Raw genomic sequence first — 18992 nt, forward strand, 5'->3', positions numbered from 1 at the left:
ACGCTGTCTGGGTCACTGCTGAGTAAAGCGTGGCCCCGCCTTACCCCTCCGCCGTGGAGAACGCAGACAGCCTCCGCAGCGCAGACCTCCCGCCAGCCGCCCTCCCGCCAGCAGCTCAGAAACGAACCGGCTCCTGTTAGTGCTTCAGTGCGTTCAGCCAATGGGCTTGAGGATCCAAAGTTTACATGTAAACACTGGAAAGAGAATATTCTATCATAAAAGGTAAGAGAATGAAGACAACTCAGCAGTTCGCTCTTCCCCTACAAAGCACCAGTGCTGCAGTCGGAACACATGAGGAAAACCCCCACTTCCCTCACCTCTGGCTCCTCAGTGAAGGACACCAAGACCCTGACCAACATCCCTCCCCAACGAGACACAAAAACTCAGAACGCACGATACACTGCCTGGTAAAGCTGCACAGACACACACATTCCAGACCTTTCTGACCAACTTCTAAACAGTATCGCTTTAGGAAGAATATTTAATTTAAAAAAATAAATTAAAACAAATAAAGCACATTTAGAACATCAAGTTTGGGTGATCAGGATAAAGTGATTTTATTACAAATTTCAGGATTTAAAAAGTAACCTGTTACATTTACTAGGATAAATCTGAGATGACCTGTCTCAAGCACGTGTGTCCCCATCCATGACACTGACCTCAGGCATGATGAGACACGGTCCCCCGTGAGGGATGCGGTCAGCGGATGAGGCTACGCTGAGTCTCCACGGGCACGTGCTGACCGTGATCATTACGGTTTGTCACTCTGGCATTTGCGCCGTGAGCTCAGTGTAAGCCTCCGTTATGGAACTCTGAAGCCAAGCGAGAAACCTCAAGGGCAGCCTCTCCTCCCTGCTTTTTACTTCAGTGATATTTAGGAGACTTCGTGTACTGAATGCGGGTTATGATTCCCTGGTCTGTAAGCCCACGTGTGGAAACCCTTATCACCTGGCAAGAGACCGCCGAGGAGCGGCCTGACTGGGAAGGAGGCTGAGGCCAGAACCTGGGAATCCCGCTAGTCCAGGTCACGGACAGCGATGCCCAGCAAGAGAGACGCTGCCGGCTGGCGAGGCCCCGTTGGCTCAAGGGTGCCCACAGACAAAAGGGCTGCGAGCAACCTCGATAGGCCAGCTAAGCCACCCTCCAGCTTCCGACGCGGAGACAAACTTGCCCCGCGGAAACGGACAGGGGCCCCAGGTCTCTTCCATCTTGTACGTTTAAAGACTAAAGGCAGCATCTTTACAAGGGGAACTGCGGGAAGCATCGGGCGAGCCCTCTGCATGGGGCCTCGGGGCACCCTGGGGCGAGGCGGGCAGGGCAGTACCTGAGAGGCGGCTGAGACCCAGCAGAGCACCTGGGCTGCGGGACTGAGGGCGGGAAGAACAGAGGAGCTGAGAGACTCCAGGCAGGAGCGCGCCAGCAGCCGAGGGGCCCACAGCCACGCCCTCCTGCCTGGGGTCTGCCCCCCAGGCGCCCCCATGGGGACCCTCTCGCTCTGGACTGTGGCTCTCACGGGATGACGTTATCCCCGGGGGACGTTTGGCAACACGGGGAGACAAGTGGGGTGGGGCTACAGGGCTGGTGGGCGGAGGCTGCGCACCCTACAGGGCACAGGCCCCAGGCCCGGGAACTACCCAGGGGCTGTGGACGCCAGGCGGGGGGCACTTTACACACAAGACCCTGAACCTAGCAGGCGCCCAGGCCTGGGACCTCCAATCAGACCACTGTGCGCAGCCTCCAGCTCAAGCCCTAACACGTGGGTCGGCCCCCTGCCCTGCGGACCCAAGTCCTCCTGACCCTGGAGTGTCCAAGGGATGTCCAGCTAGCTTCTGGCCGCTCCAGTCCAGTTGACACAACTAAAACCTTACACCTTTTTGTGTTCTCTCTCCGAAAAATCTACTTCCTTCTCAGAGCCAGTGCCACCCCAACTGCCACCGCCAGGATGGCAACAGCGGCGGCTGCCCCCCCGAGGAGCAGGAGGGACTTGCCCTCGGGCGGTGGGCCAGCCTCCTCGGGGCCGCCCGGGGAGGGCCCTGCGCCCAGCTCCCCCCACCCGCGGGCCACCTGCCCTCTGCCCGGCGGGGCTGCTGGGGGCTCCACCGGGGGCTCTAGCAGCAGGACCCCCTCCTGCTCCAGTTCGGCAGCTCCGGACGCGGCCGCTCCCGCCTCTTCTTGGGCGAGTTCCACGAACAGAGATGTCGTGGGACTGGCTGGCTGGCCTGCCGACCCCTCGGGACCAGGCTCCCCGGCCGCCATCAGGGCAGGGGCCGCCACGGCCGCCGCCTCCGCGCCCTCGGGAATCTCCTCCTTCTCCACGTGCACGATGTCAGAGTTGGAGGAGTTGTTCTCACTCTTCTCTCCAGCCCCGTTGCTGTCCAAGCTCTTGACTTCTTCGGGGTCCACTGTGACCTGCTGCCACGACTCGGGACCCAGGGACACCGGTGGGCTCTCAGTGCGCCAGCTCTGGCTGCTGGACAGCGACACGGGGAAGCCCTCGGCCTGCCAGGACGCCGTCGCGGTCGTCGGAGACTCCGGGGGGCTGGCGAGCGTGGAGCCGCCACTGGGCAGGATGTAGATGTCGTTGCTGTCCTCCGCGGCGCCCGCGGGGCGCTCCTCGTCCTCTGGCTCCAGGGCAAAGACAGCGCCCTAGGAGATGAGGGGGCGGTCAGTGCAAAGAAGGGGAAACAGACCTAAAGTAAATGTAAATCTGGAGGCAGCCCCTTTCCTAAACTGAACTTCCAGGGATAAATGCACTGTTTAAACCTACAGTTTTTGGACTGAACGTGTTTGCTTGTAGACCAACACAGGGGAAGAATTTTTAACAAGACGATCCTCTGACCAGTTTCTTCAAAGCTGAAAAAGCAAAAAGCTGATTTATATTCTAATCAATTTATACACATTTAATGCAATAAATAATGCAACACAGCGGAGAAAAAGGCAGGCAGCTTGTGCCCTAGGGATCTATCGCTCGGCCGGGCTGGTGCCGTCAGGAGCCCAGACAGGGAAGGACGTGCTTTGCTGGCAGCTGGGGAGGTGCGGGAGCCTGGCGGAGGGACGTGTGAGGAGCGGGGAAGAGCCACCGCCCAGCAGAGGCCCAGAAACATCAGCCGGGGACGGGAAGCAGCCTGCCGCGACCAGGGAGGTGCCGGCAGCAGACGCCACGGCCCTGACTCAACGGCAAGGGAACGGTCATCGGCCACTCGGTCACAGATGAAGCCGCCCCGACGATGGGGAGGGTGCGGGGGACGCAGGCCTCCCGCCCTCCTGGCGGCGGGAGCCACACAGCAGCGACACGGCCACGGGCGCTCCAGGCTCCCTGCGGGGGCTGTGTCAGCTCCGGTCACAAGGAAGAACACGACTCAATTTTGGTTCTTGACAAATTCACCATCTAGACATGAAGACCGACACAGGAGGCACACGTTTCACCGCGACACCGGCAGCCCTAAGGCAGGGGACACACGGGGACCAGGAGGTTCGTGGCGGAGACAGACGGGAAGTCACCCAGAGTCTGGACGACGCCCACAGATGCTACGGAGTCTGTGGAGCATATGCAAGCAAACCAGTTCCCACTCTACTTTGTGGTTACGGTGCCGTTTATACGAAGCAGAGCAGTTCTGCTCTGTGATCCGGTCACACTCGAGTTGTCTGGAGATGAGCAATATGGTCCCTGTGTCCCCTATCCTTAGACTCACGTCCGCAGCCGAGGGCCTGAGGGTCAGAGAGATCCACGCGCTCACCAGTGGGAACTCCACCAAGGGCTAAAAACAGAACCTCCAACAGCAAGAACTGATTTAAAAAGCAAAAGCAAAACAAAGGAACCATAATAAAACAGGTAAAATTTTTAATCCTCAGAAAGGAGACCTTTGCTACTTTTTATTTAGGGCTCGAAGCCAAAACAAGTGAAATGGAAATTTCACAAGTTGCATCGTGAAGAAACGAGGGAAAAGTTAACAAACTACAACAGAATTTAGCGTAGAACTACTGTTCTCTTTATCTTTAACAGCTCAGAGCTGAGAGTCAGAACATTCTTCAGCCCGTATCTGGAAGACTTCTGCATCCAACCAAGATACTGGATCAACACGGTTGTCAAGCGACAACTCTGGGGGGCGATATGGCCCCAAAGCCAGTCAGTCTTAGTTGCATCTCTCCTTGCTGTCACGGGCTCTCTGCCTTACGACTTGTTTCTGTATTTGGGACGTGATTATTTTAATGACGATTCACCAAAAATTTTGTGCTTTTAGTAAGAAGTTTTAAAGAAAGAATAGATGACCATTGAGACTTTCACTCCTGGTCATCTGAAGCAAAAATATAAAAATAGAGGCCTCTCTCTTGACAATTACTGTCATTAATGAAGACTAGGCTTTCAATAAAAGATAAAGCACTGTTTTGGGTAATACTTTACCTAAAACTTAGCACATCAGGGGACTAACATCTACAGCCAGCCTTAGATCCAGTCCAACAATTTAAATAATTTTTAGCACAAAATATGTGTATTGCTGGAAACAGCTATCTCTTTAGTCCCACTGATACAAAAAACAGAAAGGAGTAACTTCAAGGGCTCAAAAATAAAAAACGGATTGGGACCAACTAGAGTTTAAATATGCATGAAGGGGGAACTCCCTGGAGGTCTGGTGGTTGGGACTCCACACCCTCACTGCCAATCCTTGGCCGGGGAACTAGATCCTGCAAGCCGCACGGCACGGCCAATAAGTAAATAAATATGTACAAAGAATCAGAAAACTATGTTTTGTTTAAACACATGAAGCCCAGTGAGATGAGGTAACTTGCCCAAGGTCCCTCAGCTGCTGTGAGAAATGGACGCCAGTGTCCTTTTGAAGATTTTACTGAAATTAATTCATTTCACTTTCACAGATAAGGAAACTAAAGCAACTGAGATGGGTAAGTAATTGGCCTGAAGTCCAAAGCTGGGACTGGATCTAACCAGGCCGTTTACCTGCAGGGCCCACGCTTTCGTCAACTGTGCTCCCCTAACGTTAGCTCGAGCCCAAGGCTCCCCCCAACCCCAGACTTCCACACTGGTGCTTTTTCCTCAGTTTACAGCAAGAAGCAAACGGAAAAGGTTATTCTTGGTGTTTTCGTCAAGCAAATACACAAAGATGTGTTCATGAAACCCTTCAAAGAAAAAGGGAAGTAGAGAGGAAACAAATATGGAGGTAAAGGGACTCTTGTAGAATAAACGTAAGATAAAATGTAAGCATAACCTTGGTTTTAGTGGTAGGAACGAAGTAAAAACCGCTTGGAGATCACTCAAAGAACCATTTCAAAGAGTGCAGCAGTGCTTCACCACGTCTGTATTAACCACATTTGCTTCGAGTTTTGTTCTGGCTCACGCCAGTTACAAATTATTCTGCCACTTCAAGCAGTGTTTCACACGCAGGGTCACAGCGGCCAATGAACTTAACTGTTCCAGCCGAGGACACCGGGGCCGACTCCCAAGACCCCACTCCCTGGTAACTCAGAGACCCACGTCCCCTGGCGTGTACCAGCCAACCCGTATCATTACGATCTCTCTCTCAAGTATTCACCGGAAAAGACAAACACAGATACCTTGCTTCTCTACATTCAGTCAAACAGGGTACTAACGACCAAATGCCTCTTAGATCGCTATTAACCTAAAATAAGAAAAGAGAGGGAATTCCCTGGTGGTCCAGTGGTCAAAACTCCACACTTTCACCACCAAGGGCCCGGGTTCGCTCCCTGGTCGGGGAACGAAGACCCACAAGCCTTGAGGCGCAGCCAAAAAAATAAAAATAAAACAAAAACAACAAAAAACCCCAAAGAAAATACTGTGAGAGAGACTCAGAGAAGTAACTTTCCACCTCATGTGATGACCAAGACCACAAAGAATACATTTTAAACCCAGTGCAGTACACACGCACCCACACATAAAATAAACAGATCTCACGAAACACTAAACCAAACCCTCACTACACTGAAACTACTTCAGCTGCAAAACCCACTTAACTGATTTTAGATCACAAACTATGTGTCACCTCCCACACTCTGTTCTAACCAGTTCTGACCTAAAAGTTCCCAAGAGACAGTCTTCAAACGTCCTTGATGAAAACAAACATAAACTTTTTGAGGTCTGCAGTTCTTAAAACAGAGTTGAGAAGCTTCAAGTCGGAAAATATAGACAAAATTTTATTTATTTATTTATTTTTGGTACGCGGGCCTCTCACTGCTGTGGCCTCTCCCGTTGCGGAGCACAGGCTCCGGACGCGCAGGCTCAGCGGCCACGGCTCAGGGGCCCAGCTGCTCCGCGGCAACTGGGATCCTCCCGGACCGGGTCATGAACCCGCGTCCCCTGCATCGGCAGGAGGACTCCCAACCACTGCGCCACCAGGGAAGCCCCCAAAATTAATTTTATTCAAACTATTTAATATTATTACAGATGACATTTCCCCCAGTAACCTTTCATGTAATCTAAATGTTTCACAGTAAGTATTTAGGTTAGCACATGCCGCAGGAGAAAACCCAGGAGAAGCCCGCCTCACGGTGGCCCCTTGCGGGCTCGCAGGCCTACTAGCAGCGGGAGCTGGGCTGTCCCGGCTCATACCCGGCTGTGCCTGACTGCTGCCCGGCAAAGACAGTCAGCACCAAAACTCGAAGGAAACTTCAGACTCGAGAAGCGGAAAAACACACACTCTTAGGGACACATCTGAAAAGCTGATATTTGTAAAAATGTAATGTTTTCACAGAACACTTTCTCACACCATCATTTTTTTGAGCTACAGAAGCTGCTCTTCCGTACTGTAATTGATGAAACTGAGGCTCAGCGAAGTTAAATGAATTCCCCCCAAAACTCAGGGCTAATATTTGGCAGAGCTGGGGCCACAAACAAATTGTGATTCCAATCTCAACTCCCACACTCTGGCCAGGGAAAAAATAAGGTAGAAGGCAAGCAAACAAGCGTGCGTGCACACACACACCCCCGCTACCCTGCAGTCCCAGTACCAACAGTAGCAGACAGTCACTCTCCACTTCTCTCTCCGGAAAGCTGGCCGCCAGCGGACATGTGCTCCTGACTGCGCCCCAGCGACCCCGGCCTCCTCCTGTCCGAGCCCCGTAACACAGCCACCTCACAGCACAGAACATGCCACCCCGCCCTGCCCTGAGCCCAAGGAGGGCCCATTTTACTCAGCTTCTGGGTGGCAGCGCCTAGCGGAGGGCACAGCATCCACAATCAGCTAAGGGTTACTGGGTAGAAAACCGACACTGTAACAGGAGCGCTGGGGGCTCAGTGTGCGCAAAACTGAGAAGCAAAACCTTCCATGGGACTTGCAGCTTCCCCGTGGAAGGACTTGGACGTCTCCACTCCACCCCGAAGTGGGTTAAGAAGCTGAATGACCAGAAATCTCAAAGACTGTAAGAGAAAAGAGGTGATGCCACAGGGCAAACCGCTGTCCCGAGGCTGGAGAGGGATGGGCGGGGCTGCGGGTCACCGGGGGACCAGTCCCAGGGAGGCCCTGCAATTCTGAGGTTCACCTCTACCCCCCTGGCTCCCTGCTCCTGGGCGAGGGGGAAAATGAGCCCTGATCTTCCTGACAAGCTGTGCCCTCAGGGGGAACCAGTTAACCATAGCCTAACTGCCCAAGAGGAAGGGAAACACTCGCCGGCAGCCCACTTCAACCTTCCAGTCCTGCCCCACGTAAAGGAGAAGAGAGACACAGAAACTCTGGCCAAATTCACGGGGGGCACAGGCTCACCCACAGAGCCTAGTCACAGGACTCCAACGCGCCCGCCACACACCTCGCCACCACGTCACTGAGGCCTATTTACCTTTTACCCAGGACATCATGTCTGGCTATCCAGAAAAAATGACAAGGCAAACCAAAGGGAGAAGAAAAACACGCACACATTTGAAAAGAGGGAGCAAGTATCAGAACCAGACGTGGTAGGGATGCTGGAACTATCGATCAGGAATTTAACACAACTGTGATTAATTTGCTGAGGGCTCTAATGGATAAAGTAGACGGCACACAAGAACAGATGGGCAATGTCAGCAGAGATGGAAATCCTAAGAACCAAAAAGAAAAAAATGCTAGAGATTCAAAAACACCACCACTGGAACAGAAATGAAGAATGCCCCCCCTTTCTTGGCCATGCCGAGCAGCTTGCAGGACCTTAATTCCCCAACCAGGGATTGAACCCAGGCCCTGGCAGTGAAAGCGCCGGTCCTAACCACTGGACCACCAGGGAATTCCCATGAAGAATGCCTTTGATGGGCTTATTATTAGATTCCACACTGCAGAGGAAAGAACCTCTTAGCTTGAAGATGTCTCGATAGAAACATCCCAAACTGAAAGGCAAAGACAACAAAGACGGGGGAAAGAAAACAACAGGGCATCCAAGGACTGTGGGACAACTACGCGAGGTGTAACACACACACCTGGAGCACGGAAGGAGAAGAGAGAAAGGAACAGGAGAAAAATATCTGTAACAATAATGACTAAGAATGTCCCTAAATTAACGTCAGACAGCAAACCACAGATTCAGGAAGCTCAGAGAACACCAAGTACAGTAAGTGTCCGAAGAACTGCACCCAAGCATGTCATCCTCAAATTACAGAAATCAGAGGCAAACAAAAGATTCTTGACAAGTCAGAGGAAAAAGTATCTTACCTAGAGAGGAACAAAGGTAAGAATTACATCTAGCTTCTCATCAGAAACCAAGCAAGCAAGAAGAGAGTGGAGGGGAATATTGAAAGCGTCGGGAGAAAAAACCTACTGACCTAGAATTCTGTTCCTGAGAAGTTATCCTTCGAAAATGAAGGAGAGGGTGTGGAGAACAGGGAACCCTCCTGCACTGTTGATGGGAATGTAAATTGCTACAGCCACTATGGAGAACAGTATGGAGGTTCCTTAAAAAACTAAAAATAGAACTACCATATGACCCAGCAATCCCACTACTGGGCATATACCCTGAGAAAACCATAACTCAAAGAGTCATGTACCACAATGTTCATTGCAGGTCTATTTACAATAGCCAGGACATGGAAGCAACCTAAGTGTCCATCGACAGATGAATGGGTAAAGAAGATGTGGCTCATATATACAGTGGAGTATTACTCAGCCATAAAAAGAAACGAAACTGAGTTATCTGCGAAGAGGTGGATGGACCTAGAGTCTGTCATACAGAGTGAAGTAAGTCAGAAAGAGAAAAATAAATACCGCATGCTAACACATATATATGGAATCTAAACAAATGGTACTGATGAACCTAGGGGCAGGGCAGGAATAAAGACGCAGACATAGAGAACAGACTTGACGGGGAAGGGTAAGCCGGGACGAAGTGAGAGAGTGGCATGGACATATATGCACTACCAAACGTAAAACAGCTAGCGGGAAGCAGCCGCATAGCACAGGGAGATCAGCTCGGTGCTTTGTGACCGCCTACAAGGGTGGGATAGGGAGAGTGGGAGGGAGGCTTAAGAGGGAGGGGATATGGGGATATATGTATGCATATAGCTGATTCACTTTGTTGTACAGCAGAAACTAACACAACATTGTAAAGCAATTATACTCCAATAAAGATATTAAAAAAAGAAAGAAAAATAAAAATTAAGGCAAGACATGTGATCTTAAAAAGAAATGTATTAAGTTGTACAAGTAAGAATATACAAAAACCCACTGAATTCTACACTTCATATGGGTGACTGTGTGGCTGTGAATTATATCTCAATAAAGTAAACTATTCACAAACACACCACACACACACACACACACACACACACACACAGGAGAAATAAAGATTTTCTCAGACAAGCAAAAATTGAAGGAATTGCTAGTAGACATGCCTTGTAAGAAATGTTAAAAGAGGTTCTTTAGAGAAGGATAATGATGTAAGTCAGAAACGCAGATCTACACAGAGAAAGAGAGGCCACTGAGGAAGAAGTAGGTGAAGGGAGAATAAAAACTTATTTTTCTTATTCTTAACTGATCTTCCAGATAACAGCTGCTCCAAGTAATAGCAGCAACCATGTATTTGATTATGTGTGCTTATACAAGTGGCATGAATGACAGCAATGACACAAGGGATGCCCTTACAAGGTACGCACTCACGCACAGCGCGCGTGAAGCAGTACAGCGTTACCTGAAAGTGGACTTGGATTAGCTGTAAATGTGTATGGCAAACTGTAGGGCAACCACTTAAAGAGGTAAAAAGAGAAATGTAATGGACATGCCAAGAAAGGAGAGAAAATGGAAACATATCCTCAATTAAAACCACAAAAGGCAGAAAAAGAGTGGGGGAGAAAAAGTGGAACGAAGAATAAGGGCAACACGTAGAAAACAATGACAAATATGATAGATATTCATCTAATTACATCAATAATTACTTTGGGGCTTCCCTGGTGGCGCATTGGCTGGGAGTCTGCCTGCCTATGCAGGGGACACGGGTTTGAGCCCTGGTCTGGGAGGATCCCACATGCTGTGGAGCAGCTAAGCCTGGGCACCACAGCTGCTGAGCCTGTACTCTGGAGACCGCAGGCCACAACTACTGAGCCCGTGTGCCACGACTGCTGGGGCCTGCACACGTAGAGCCCGTGCTCTGCACAAAGAGAGGCCACTGCAGTGAGAGGCCCATGCACTGCAGCGAAGAGTAGACCCCGCTTGCCACAACCAGAGAAAGCCCACGTGCAGCCAAAAATAAAAATAAATAATTTAAAAAATAATAATAATAATTACTTTGAACATCAATAGTCTAAACACACCAACTACAAGAAAGACATTGTCAGACTGGATGAAAAAATAAGATCCGACTGTCTGCTGTGTCTAAGAAACTCGCTTCACGTAAAGACACAGACGCGTTAAGAGTAAACTGACCATGCAGACACTCGTCAGAGGCAAGTGGGAGCAGCCACCAGCCGGGTCCTCTAGCTGTTGCCCGCGGCCGCCAGGCGTTTACACTGCTTCCTCGTCACAGGGGAGTTTCAACTGCAGAAACGGTACATTCCACTATCAGACAAAGAGAAGGAAAAGATGACAAGAGAACCGTTCAAACCATTTAAGTACCAAAACCTAAAAGGTGCAGCTTTCTTGAGTGGTAAGAGGAGAGGAATGTTCACGGAAGACGTGCTCATCTGTGTGTCTGCTGTGCCACTGAGGGTCAGGAGAGGGGCTGGGGGCCCTGGAAACAACCCACTGCTACCTGGAAAAACCTGACAAGGACCTTGGCTGTGCACTTGAGCTTGATACCATCCTTAATTCTGAGAAGGTTTACTGTATTTTGGATGGGTTTCTTTTGGGAGGGGAAACATTCAAGAAAAGTGTCCCTAAAGCAAGTGAGCAAGCTGATCTGGTACAGGGGCCACGTCATGAGTGCTTCAGTGTCCCCGTGGACCAAGTGACCACTCATCCTGTGTGCGGAATTCACAGAGGAAACAAAGCTGATATGCTGATGAAAGAAAATATCCTCAGCTTGGTGACTGATTATCTTGTATAATAATAGAACATTTCAGGGACTTCCCTGGTGGCGCACTGGTTACGAATCTGCCTGCCAATGCAGGGGACACGGGTTCGAGCCCTGCTCCGGGAAGATCCCACGGGCTGCGGAACAGCTAAGCCCGTGCGCCACAACTACTGAGCCTGCGCTCTAGAGCCCGCGAGCCACAACTACTGAAGCCCGCGCGCCTAGAGCCCATGCTCTGCAACAAGAGAAGCCACCGCAATGAGTAGCCCACGCACTGCAATGAAGAGTAGCCCCTGTGCGCCACAACTAGAGAAAGCCCGCGTGCAGCAGCGAAGACCCAACGCAGCCAAATAAATAAAATTAAAAAAAAAAACAGAACATTTCCGAACCAACACCTTTACAACTGTAATTTTTTCCCCTGTTCTTATTCCTCTTTTCTGTTTTATTTTCGTTCTATATATGATCTTGATATAGCTTTTTCCTGCTCACAACTGGTTTAATTTCTTCTTGAAAATATATGACCTATGACTGTTTTGAGTAGTATTTCATACTAAACACACACACATCATTTATAAACCATCTGTGATTGATATTGTAAGAGGAAAACCTAGCAATCGTTAAAATGTTTACCAAAGAAAATTTAGCTGAAATGTTAGGTCGAATCCTCAGTGCCATAATATAGTGTGGTTTGGTCTTCAAAGTGCTGGGGAAAAAACCCTACAAAACTATATTTAGTTGATTACACTACAGTCTATATGAGCTAATGTGTTCTAATGTATCACATAGAAGTGTATTTGGAAATAACAGAAGAAAGTAAAGTCTGTACTATTATATAATATTCAAGGTAAAACACTCACAGCTTTTAAGAAATTTGTAATGCCACACTTACTGAATCACATTTATGCTATACAACGATACCGAACAATCCCTTGAACTATCAGAAAGCTATGTCAGAAAAGGCTTTTCCCCAATATCTATTGCTCAACAGTAAGCTACCTTCTCAAAGTATTAATGAGGTTTATTTATATAGTTAAAGTTCTAATATTGTTTAAATACTAATATTTTACTAGTTATTGTTTTATAATCTAGTAAGTCTTCGTTTAGATACTTAATGCTTTGTTAAGTATGGTTTTATATTTCTAAGTATTTAAACCTTTAACTTGATCATTGTTGTGTATACTTTTAATGAAACATGGGGACCTCCCTGGTAGTCCAGTGGGTAAGACTCTGTGCTCCCAATGCAGGCGGCCCAGGCTCGATCCCTGGCTGGGGAACTAGATCCTGTATGCATGCCACAACTAAAAAGTCTGCGTGCCACAACCAAGATCCCACATGCCGCAAGACCCAGAGCAGCCTAAATAAATAAATATTTAACGAAACATGGAACATATTTTATTATAAAGGGGAAAGTACCAAATACTTCACTGTTTATATCCAGAGAGTTTAAAGCCTGAGATAAGAAAGCTATCATTAAACAACAAATTCAAGAGATGCTCAAACTGGTTTACCACTGAAAGAAGACCTGTGAAAATATGTTAGGCAGGTATGCAGATTGGTTGTCTCCCTCCTTGCCACTCTCACCGCACATCACATCTGAAGCACCCGGATGGGTCATCAAATGAGAAATTTAGCATTACACACTGAGAGCACTGGAAACACTGGTCTTCACGTTTCCATTTTCCCTCTCCCAGCCCTGCAGCATGTTACTCACCTGCTTTTAATGCTACACAAATATTCACAGTCTCATGCCTATTTGCTTTGGATGCTGTGTGCCGAGCTGTAACAAGATGTTGTTTCTTTTGTTATCTGTATACAGCTGCTTGCTTTAAATTAGTAGATTCTCAAATAGCTTTCCCTGCATGTCTAAAATACAAATACTGCATGTTAAAGGAAGGAAGGAAGGGAGGGAGAGGGAGTAGCTACATTAATTTCACACAGAGCAGATTTCAGAGCAAGGAAACTTATCAGGGATGAAGAGGGGTGTTATATAATGATAGAGGGGTTAAACCTCCAAGAAGATGTAATAGTCTTTGATATGAACACACCTAACCAAAGAGCTGCAAGAGAAACAGATGAATCCACCAAGACAACGGGAGACTTCAACAGCCTCCACCAGAAATGGACAGCTCCAGCAGGCAGACAACCAGCAGGGTATGATAGACGTCTACAGACTACTTCCATCCAACCACAGCAGGACACACCTGCTTCCCAAGCTTACGTGGAATATTCACCCAGACCAACTTCTGGGACATGAAACATACCTTAACAAATTTAAAAGAACAGGATTATACTATGCCTGCTCTCAAACCGCAATGGAATGCAACTAGAAATCAATAACAGAAAGACAGCTAGAAAATCCTCAAGTACTTGGAGATTAAACAATATATTTCTAAATAACACACGGGTCGAAGAATAAATCTCAAGAGAAATTTAAAAAAACTTTTGAAGTAAATTAAAATACAACATATTAAAATTTGTGTGAGACAGTGAAAGCAGTGCTTAAGTGGAAAGTTACAGCATTGAATGCATATATTAGAAAAGAAGAAAGATCGAAAATCAATCATCTAAGCCTCCACCTTAGGAAACTAGAAAAAGCAGAGTCAATTAAATCCAAAGTAAGCAGAAGAAAAGATAATAATAAAAATAGAGCAGAAATCAATGAAATTGAAAATAGGAAATCAATAGAGAAAATCAACAAAGCCAAAAACTGGTGCTTTGAGAAAATAAAATTAATAAGCCTCGGGACTTCCCTGGTGGTGCAGTGGTTAAGCATCCACCTGCCAATGCAGGGGACACAGGTTCAAGCCCTGGTCCAGGAAGATCCCACATGCTGCCGAGCAACTAAGCCCGTGCACCACAACTACTTAGCCCACGCCCTAGAGCCCGCAAGCCACAACTACTGAACCCGCAAGCCACAACTATTGAAACCTGCGTGCCTAGAGTCCGTGCTCCGCAACAAGAGAAGCTACCGCAATAAGAAGTACATGCACCACAACGAAGAGTAGCCCCTGCTCGCCACAGCTAGAGAAAGCCCACACGCAGCAATGAAGACCCAACACAGTGAAAAATAAAGTAAAATAAAATGAAAAAGGAACTACAGACCCACACATTGCATAGACTTAAAGACAGGATATTTTTGAGACATTTGGAAATTTGAATGCTAACAGGATATTTGATGATATGAAGAAATTATTTTTAATTTTTTTTGTGATGTGACAATGGTATTGTGATTTAAAATAAAAAAAGAACCTTTATTTTTCAGAGACACATAGTGAAATCTTTACAGATAAAATTATAGGATGTCTGGATTTTGCTTCAAAATACTACTGTATTAAGAGGGGAAGTGATTAGGATGTGAATAAAGCATAACTGGCAGTAAATTAATGACTGCTAGGACTAAGTGATGGGGGTTCATTATACTCTCGTATCTGTTTTCATATATATACAAAATTCTCCAAAAGAAAACTTTTTAAAAAAGTAAGTAGTGTAAGAGAATTAAAAAAATTAAAATCCACTGTACCTTCCTCCAAAAAAAGAAAATATGAATAGCTCTATGCCAACAAATCTGAAAATTTAGGGATAATATTCTAGAAAGATTATCAAAAGTTCACAAGAAAAAACAGAAACCTTCCCTCAAAGAAAATACCAGGTGGTTTTGAAGGAATGTTATAGGAAGCAAGGCACAGATGATCTGAGTCTCATACAAACTGTTCCAGAGTACAGAAAAGGAGGAACCATTCTTCCCAACTCTAAATTCTTTTATGAAGCCAGCACACCCTTAAAACTGAAACCAAACAAGAAAAAGTACAGGCCAACCTCACTCATCGGGACTGATACAACTAAATGGTGGAACGATTAAAGGAAATTTAACTCACATTAACATCAGAAAAGACAAGGATGGGTTCTAATACCAATTCTGTTAATATGGTGATGATTAGTGCAATACATTTTTTTAAAAAGATAGACTCATCAAGAAAAAAACCTGACATTATTCACACATGGTGTGATTTTCTATGTAGAAAACCCAAAGGAGCCCAGAGATAATCAGAATGATAAGATAGCTGGACAAATCTGCTGGATGTAAAGTCAATGCGGAAAAGCCAACTTGACAAAGGAGCCATAGTTATGCACGATGTTAACACTAGGGGAAACGGGGTGAAGGGCATGTGGGGATGCTTTATCTTTGTAACTTTCTTGTAAATCTAAAATTATTCCTAAATAATCTTATTTTAATAAATAATTTTTAAAATTAAAAAGTCTGACAATATTAAGTGTTGGGGAGGAGGTACAACAACAAAAGTTCTCATATTTAAAAAGAAAAACTCTTATATGCTGTTAACAGAGGGCAAGCTGGAAACCACTGTGGAAAACACTTTGGCATCATCTTGTAAATTAGAACATGTCTATACTCTTGGAACCAGAAATTCTACTCCCAAGTATATACCCAGAGAAACTCCTGCACATATGGATGAGACTCTTTCCAACAGCAAAAAGGAAGAAATGTCTACTGGCAAGCCTGTAGATAATAAACTACAGATAAATTGTGACATATTACACATGGAAACCAAACGCCCATCAACACATCAACTTGGATCATGTGTTCTCAAAGGGGATGAAGTCGAGGGTTAAAACTGGTCTGGGGAGATGTGAGCAATCTTAGATATTACAAGGCCTGTGGCCCTCCAAAAGGCCCCAGTACATAAACAGACCTATATCTGTGCTTTTAAAATTTCACGTGGGGAGGAAGGAGATGATAAGGATAAAAATGTCTAAAAAGGAACCTTAGGGGGGTGATAATGAAAAAAAAGTTGACAAACAATGACCTAGGTGAATCTTAAGAATACAACACCAGGGCTTCCCTGGTGGCGCAGTGGTTGAGAGTCCGCCTGCCGATGCAGGGGACACGGGTTCGTGCCCCAGTCCGGGAAGATCCCACATGCCGCAGAGCGGCTGGGCCCGTGAGCCATGGCCGCTGAGCCTGCATGTCCAGAGCCTGTGCTCCGCAACGGGAGAGCCCACAACAGTGAGAGGCCCGCATACCGCAAAAAAAAAAAAAAAGAATACAACACTGAATGAAAACAGCAAGTTACAGAAGAATACGTATGATACTATTTACATAAAGTTCCAAACATACAAAATAATATACTGTCTAAGGATATATACATATTAAAACTATAATTCAGAATAGAAGTTGCCCTTGTGAAGTAGGTAGGAACATGTGGATATCTAGGAGGGGTATATAAGGAGACTCAAAAGTGTTGGCTGGGGCTTCCCTGGTGGCGCAGTGGTTGAGAGTCCGCCTGCCGATGCAGGGGACACGGGTTCGTTCCCTGGTCTGGGAAGATCCCACATGCCGCGGAGCGTCTGGGCCCGTGAGCCATGGCCACTGAGCCTGCGCGTCCGGAGCCTGTGCTCCGCAACGGGAGGGGCCACAACAGCGAGAGGCCCGCGTACCGCAAAAAAAAAAAAAAAAAAGTGTTGGCTGTGTTATTTTCTTCAACTGGGAGAGTAAATACATAGGTGTTCAATTATTATTCCTCACCTCTAAAGTGTAAGTATATAAAAGTTATTATATGCTTATTATATATTTTTCTCAGTATATGTTATTATATACTTTTATATACTAAGTATATAGAAGTTATTTATATACTTTTTGCTAGTATGAAATGTTTCATAGTTATAACCACTTAAAAATACCATACATGGGGACTTCCCTGGTGGCACAGTGGTGAAGACTCTGCACTCCCAATGCAGGGGGCCCACGTTCGGTCACTAGTCAGGGAACTAGATCCCACATGCATGCTGCAACTAAGAGTTCACATGCCACAACTAAGGAGCCCGCATGACACAACTAAGGAGCCCATGTGCCGCAACTAAGGAGCTGGCGAGCTGCAACTAAGGAGCCCACCTGCTGCAACTAAGACCCAGCGCAACCTAATAAATAAATAAATATTTTTAAAAAACACATGAATTTAGGAGTAAAATCTTAATTTAACTTAAACTGCAAGAATAGTCTTTCCATTGCTCACCATCCAATCACAATATTAAATAACACTGAACAATAATGTTAATGATATTTAACCTATGCTTTTAAAAACAACCATGAGGGGCTTAATTTTATTTTTCTTTTAAGATGATTAAAAAAAAAAAACCAAAAAAAGCTTGAAAGCGCATACCCAGCCACCTTGCTGAATGATGTACTCGGCAGCATGGTCCTCCAGGAAAGTCACACCGAACTGCAGCAATGCACTCAAAGGTTCTTGACCACGTCTTGTCAACTCCAAAAGCATTTGCCGTAGCAAAATCAGAGGCACCAAAACCTTTAAGGCAAAGATGAGAGAGTAAAAAACAAACTGAAATTCTTACCGTTCATTTTATATGTTCAACTACTAGAAAATACACTCCAGTGTATCATAATGGAACTCCATTTTTATTATAATAAAGGAAATAAAATAGTGACCCCTACTGGAATTTTTGAGAATAATGCATGTATGTTTTATACCACGGGGTGGTAGAAATAATATTATATGAAAACAACCGGGCCTGTGTGTGTGTGTGTGTGCACGCGCGCGTGCGTGTGTAACAACATATGTACAGGAAATTCACTGAAGCATTATTTATAATAGCAAAAGACCGGAAACAACCCAACAGACCAAATTTTGGTCATCCAGTAAAATATCAAGTAGTTGTTAAAAAGCGTAAGATCGTCCACTGCCCAACTACCAAGATTTACTTTCAGTGAAAAAAGATAAAGGAGAGCACGTACAATAATGGTACCATTATTATTAACATTACTGTTAACAGAACAAAACATCTACACACACGTTGTATAACCCTATAGTATTTTTGAAAAATACCTAAGAAACTGGTGATAGTGGTAGCCTAAAAAGAGGAAAACTAGGTAAGTGGTGACAAGGGTGGGAAAGTATTTTCAAGTGTATGTCTTCTGTACTTTGTGCATTTTGTACCATGGCCTTTTATTCTATTTGAAAACAAGAGCTTTCAAAATTATGAGCTATCTTATACAAGTCATCAAAAACCAGAGGTGTTATCATCACTCCTAACAACCTTATGGCTCAATATTTTAAAATCATAAAAATTTATTTCCGAGACTAACTAGAGTCCCTTTCCTTCCAAATAAAACCCCTGCATACTGAAAAGAACTAAGTACTTTCAATTAACTGTCTGCAGGCAGTCTCTTCTGTCTAAATCATCAAGAGGTCTCCACACAACTGGGAAGGACCCTGAAAGGAAATGAAACCAATTCCAATTTCCTGTCACTGACCCGCCAAGGTCATAGCTGAGGGATTACAACACATTTCTGCAGAAGAGGACAAACAGAAAAGACAATGAGTTTATATCCTTACTAATATTCTTTGGGGTTTTTTTTGTTTGTTTTTGTTTTAAGTAAAAGCAGCCCTGAAGGAATCTCTATCAAAGTCTGAAAGAAAAATGCGAAAAACACACATCTTCACTTTTTGATATTCTAAAAGAACTCCAGCCCAAAATGCAGTAAAAACCCCTTCTTAGCACCAATGGAGGGGTATAGAGCTATAAAG

At 45.9% G+C, this 18992-nt stretch overlaps 1 protein-coding gene across 3 annotated transcripts in view; it reads right to left on the minus strand.

Annotated features, from left to right (window-relative positions):
- Positions 1-532: 532 nt before the first annotated feature.
- BCL2L13 (BCL2 like 13) overlaps positions 533-18992 on the minus strand; it is a 64583-nt gene continuing 46123 nt past the window's right edge. For 2 of the 3 annotated variants that reach the window (XM_024733415.1, XM_024733414.1), the window contains 2 exons: positions 17610-17753; positions 533-2646 (listed from right to left, as the gene is read on the minus strand). In XM_024733415.1, coding sequence (XP_024589183.1) covers positions 1897-2646; positions 17610-17753 — 894 coding nt within the window. In that variant the 3' untranslated portion in view covers positions 533-1896. Of the gene's footprint in view, positions 2647-17609; positions 17754-18992 lie in introns of those variants that run through there. The other variant, XM_024733416.1, reaches the window with a different exon arrangement.

Source organism: Neophocaena asiaeorientalis, unplaced genomic scaffold, assembly GCF_003031525.2.
Source record: "Neophocaena asiaeorientalis asiaeorientalis breed wild unplaced genomic scaffold, Neophocaena_asiaeorientalis_V1.1 scaffold150, whole genome shotgun sequence".
NCBI lineage: Eukaryota > Metazoa > Chordata > Mammalia > Artiodactyla > Phocoenidae > Neophocaena > Neophocaena asiaeorientalis.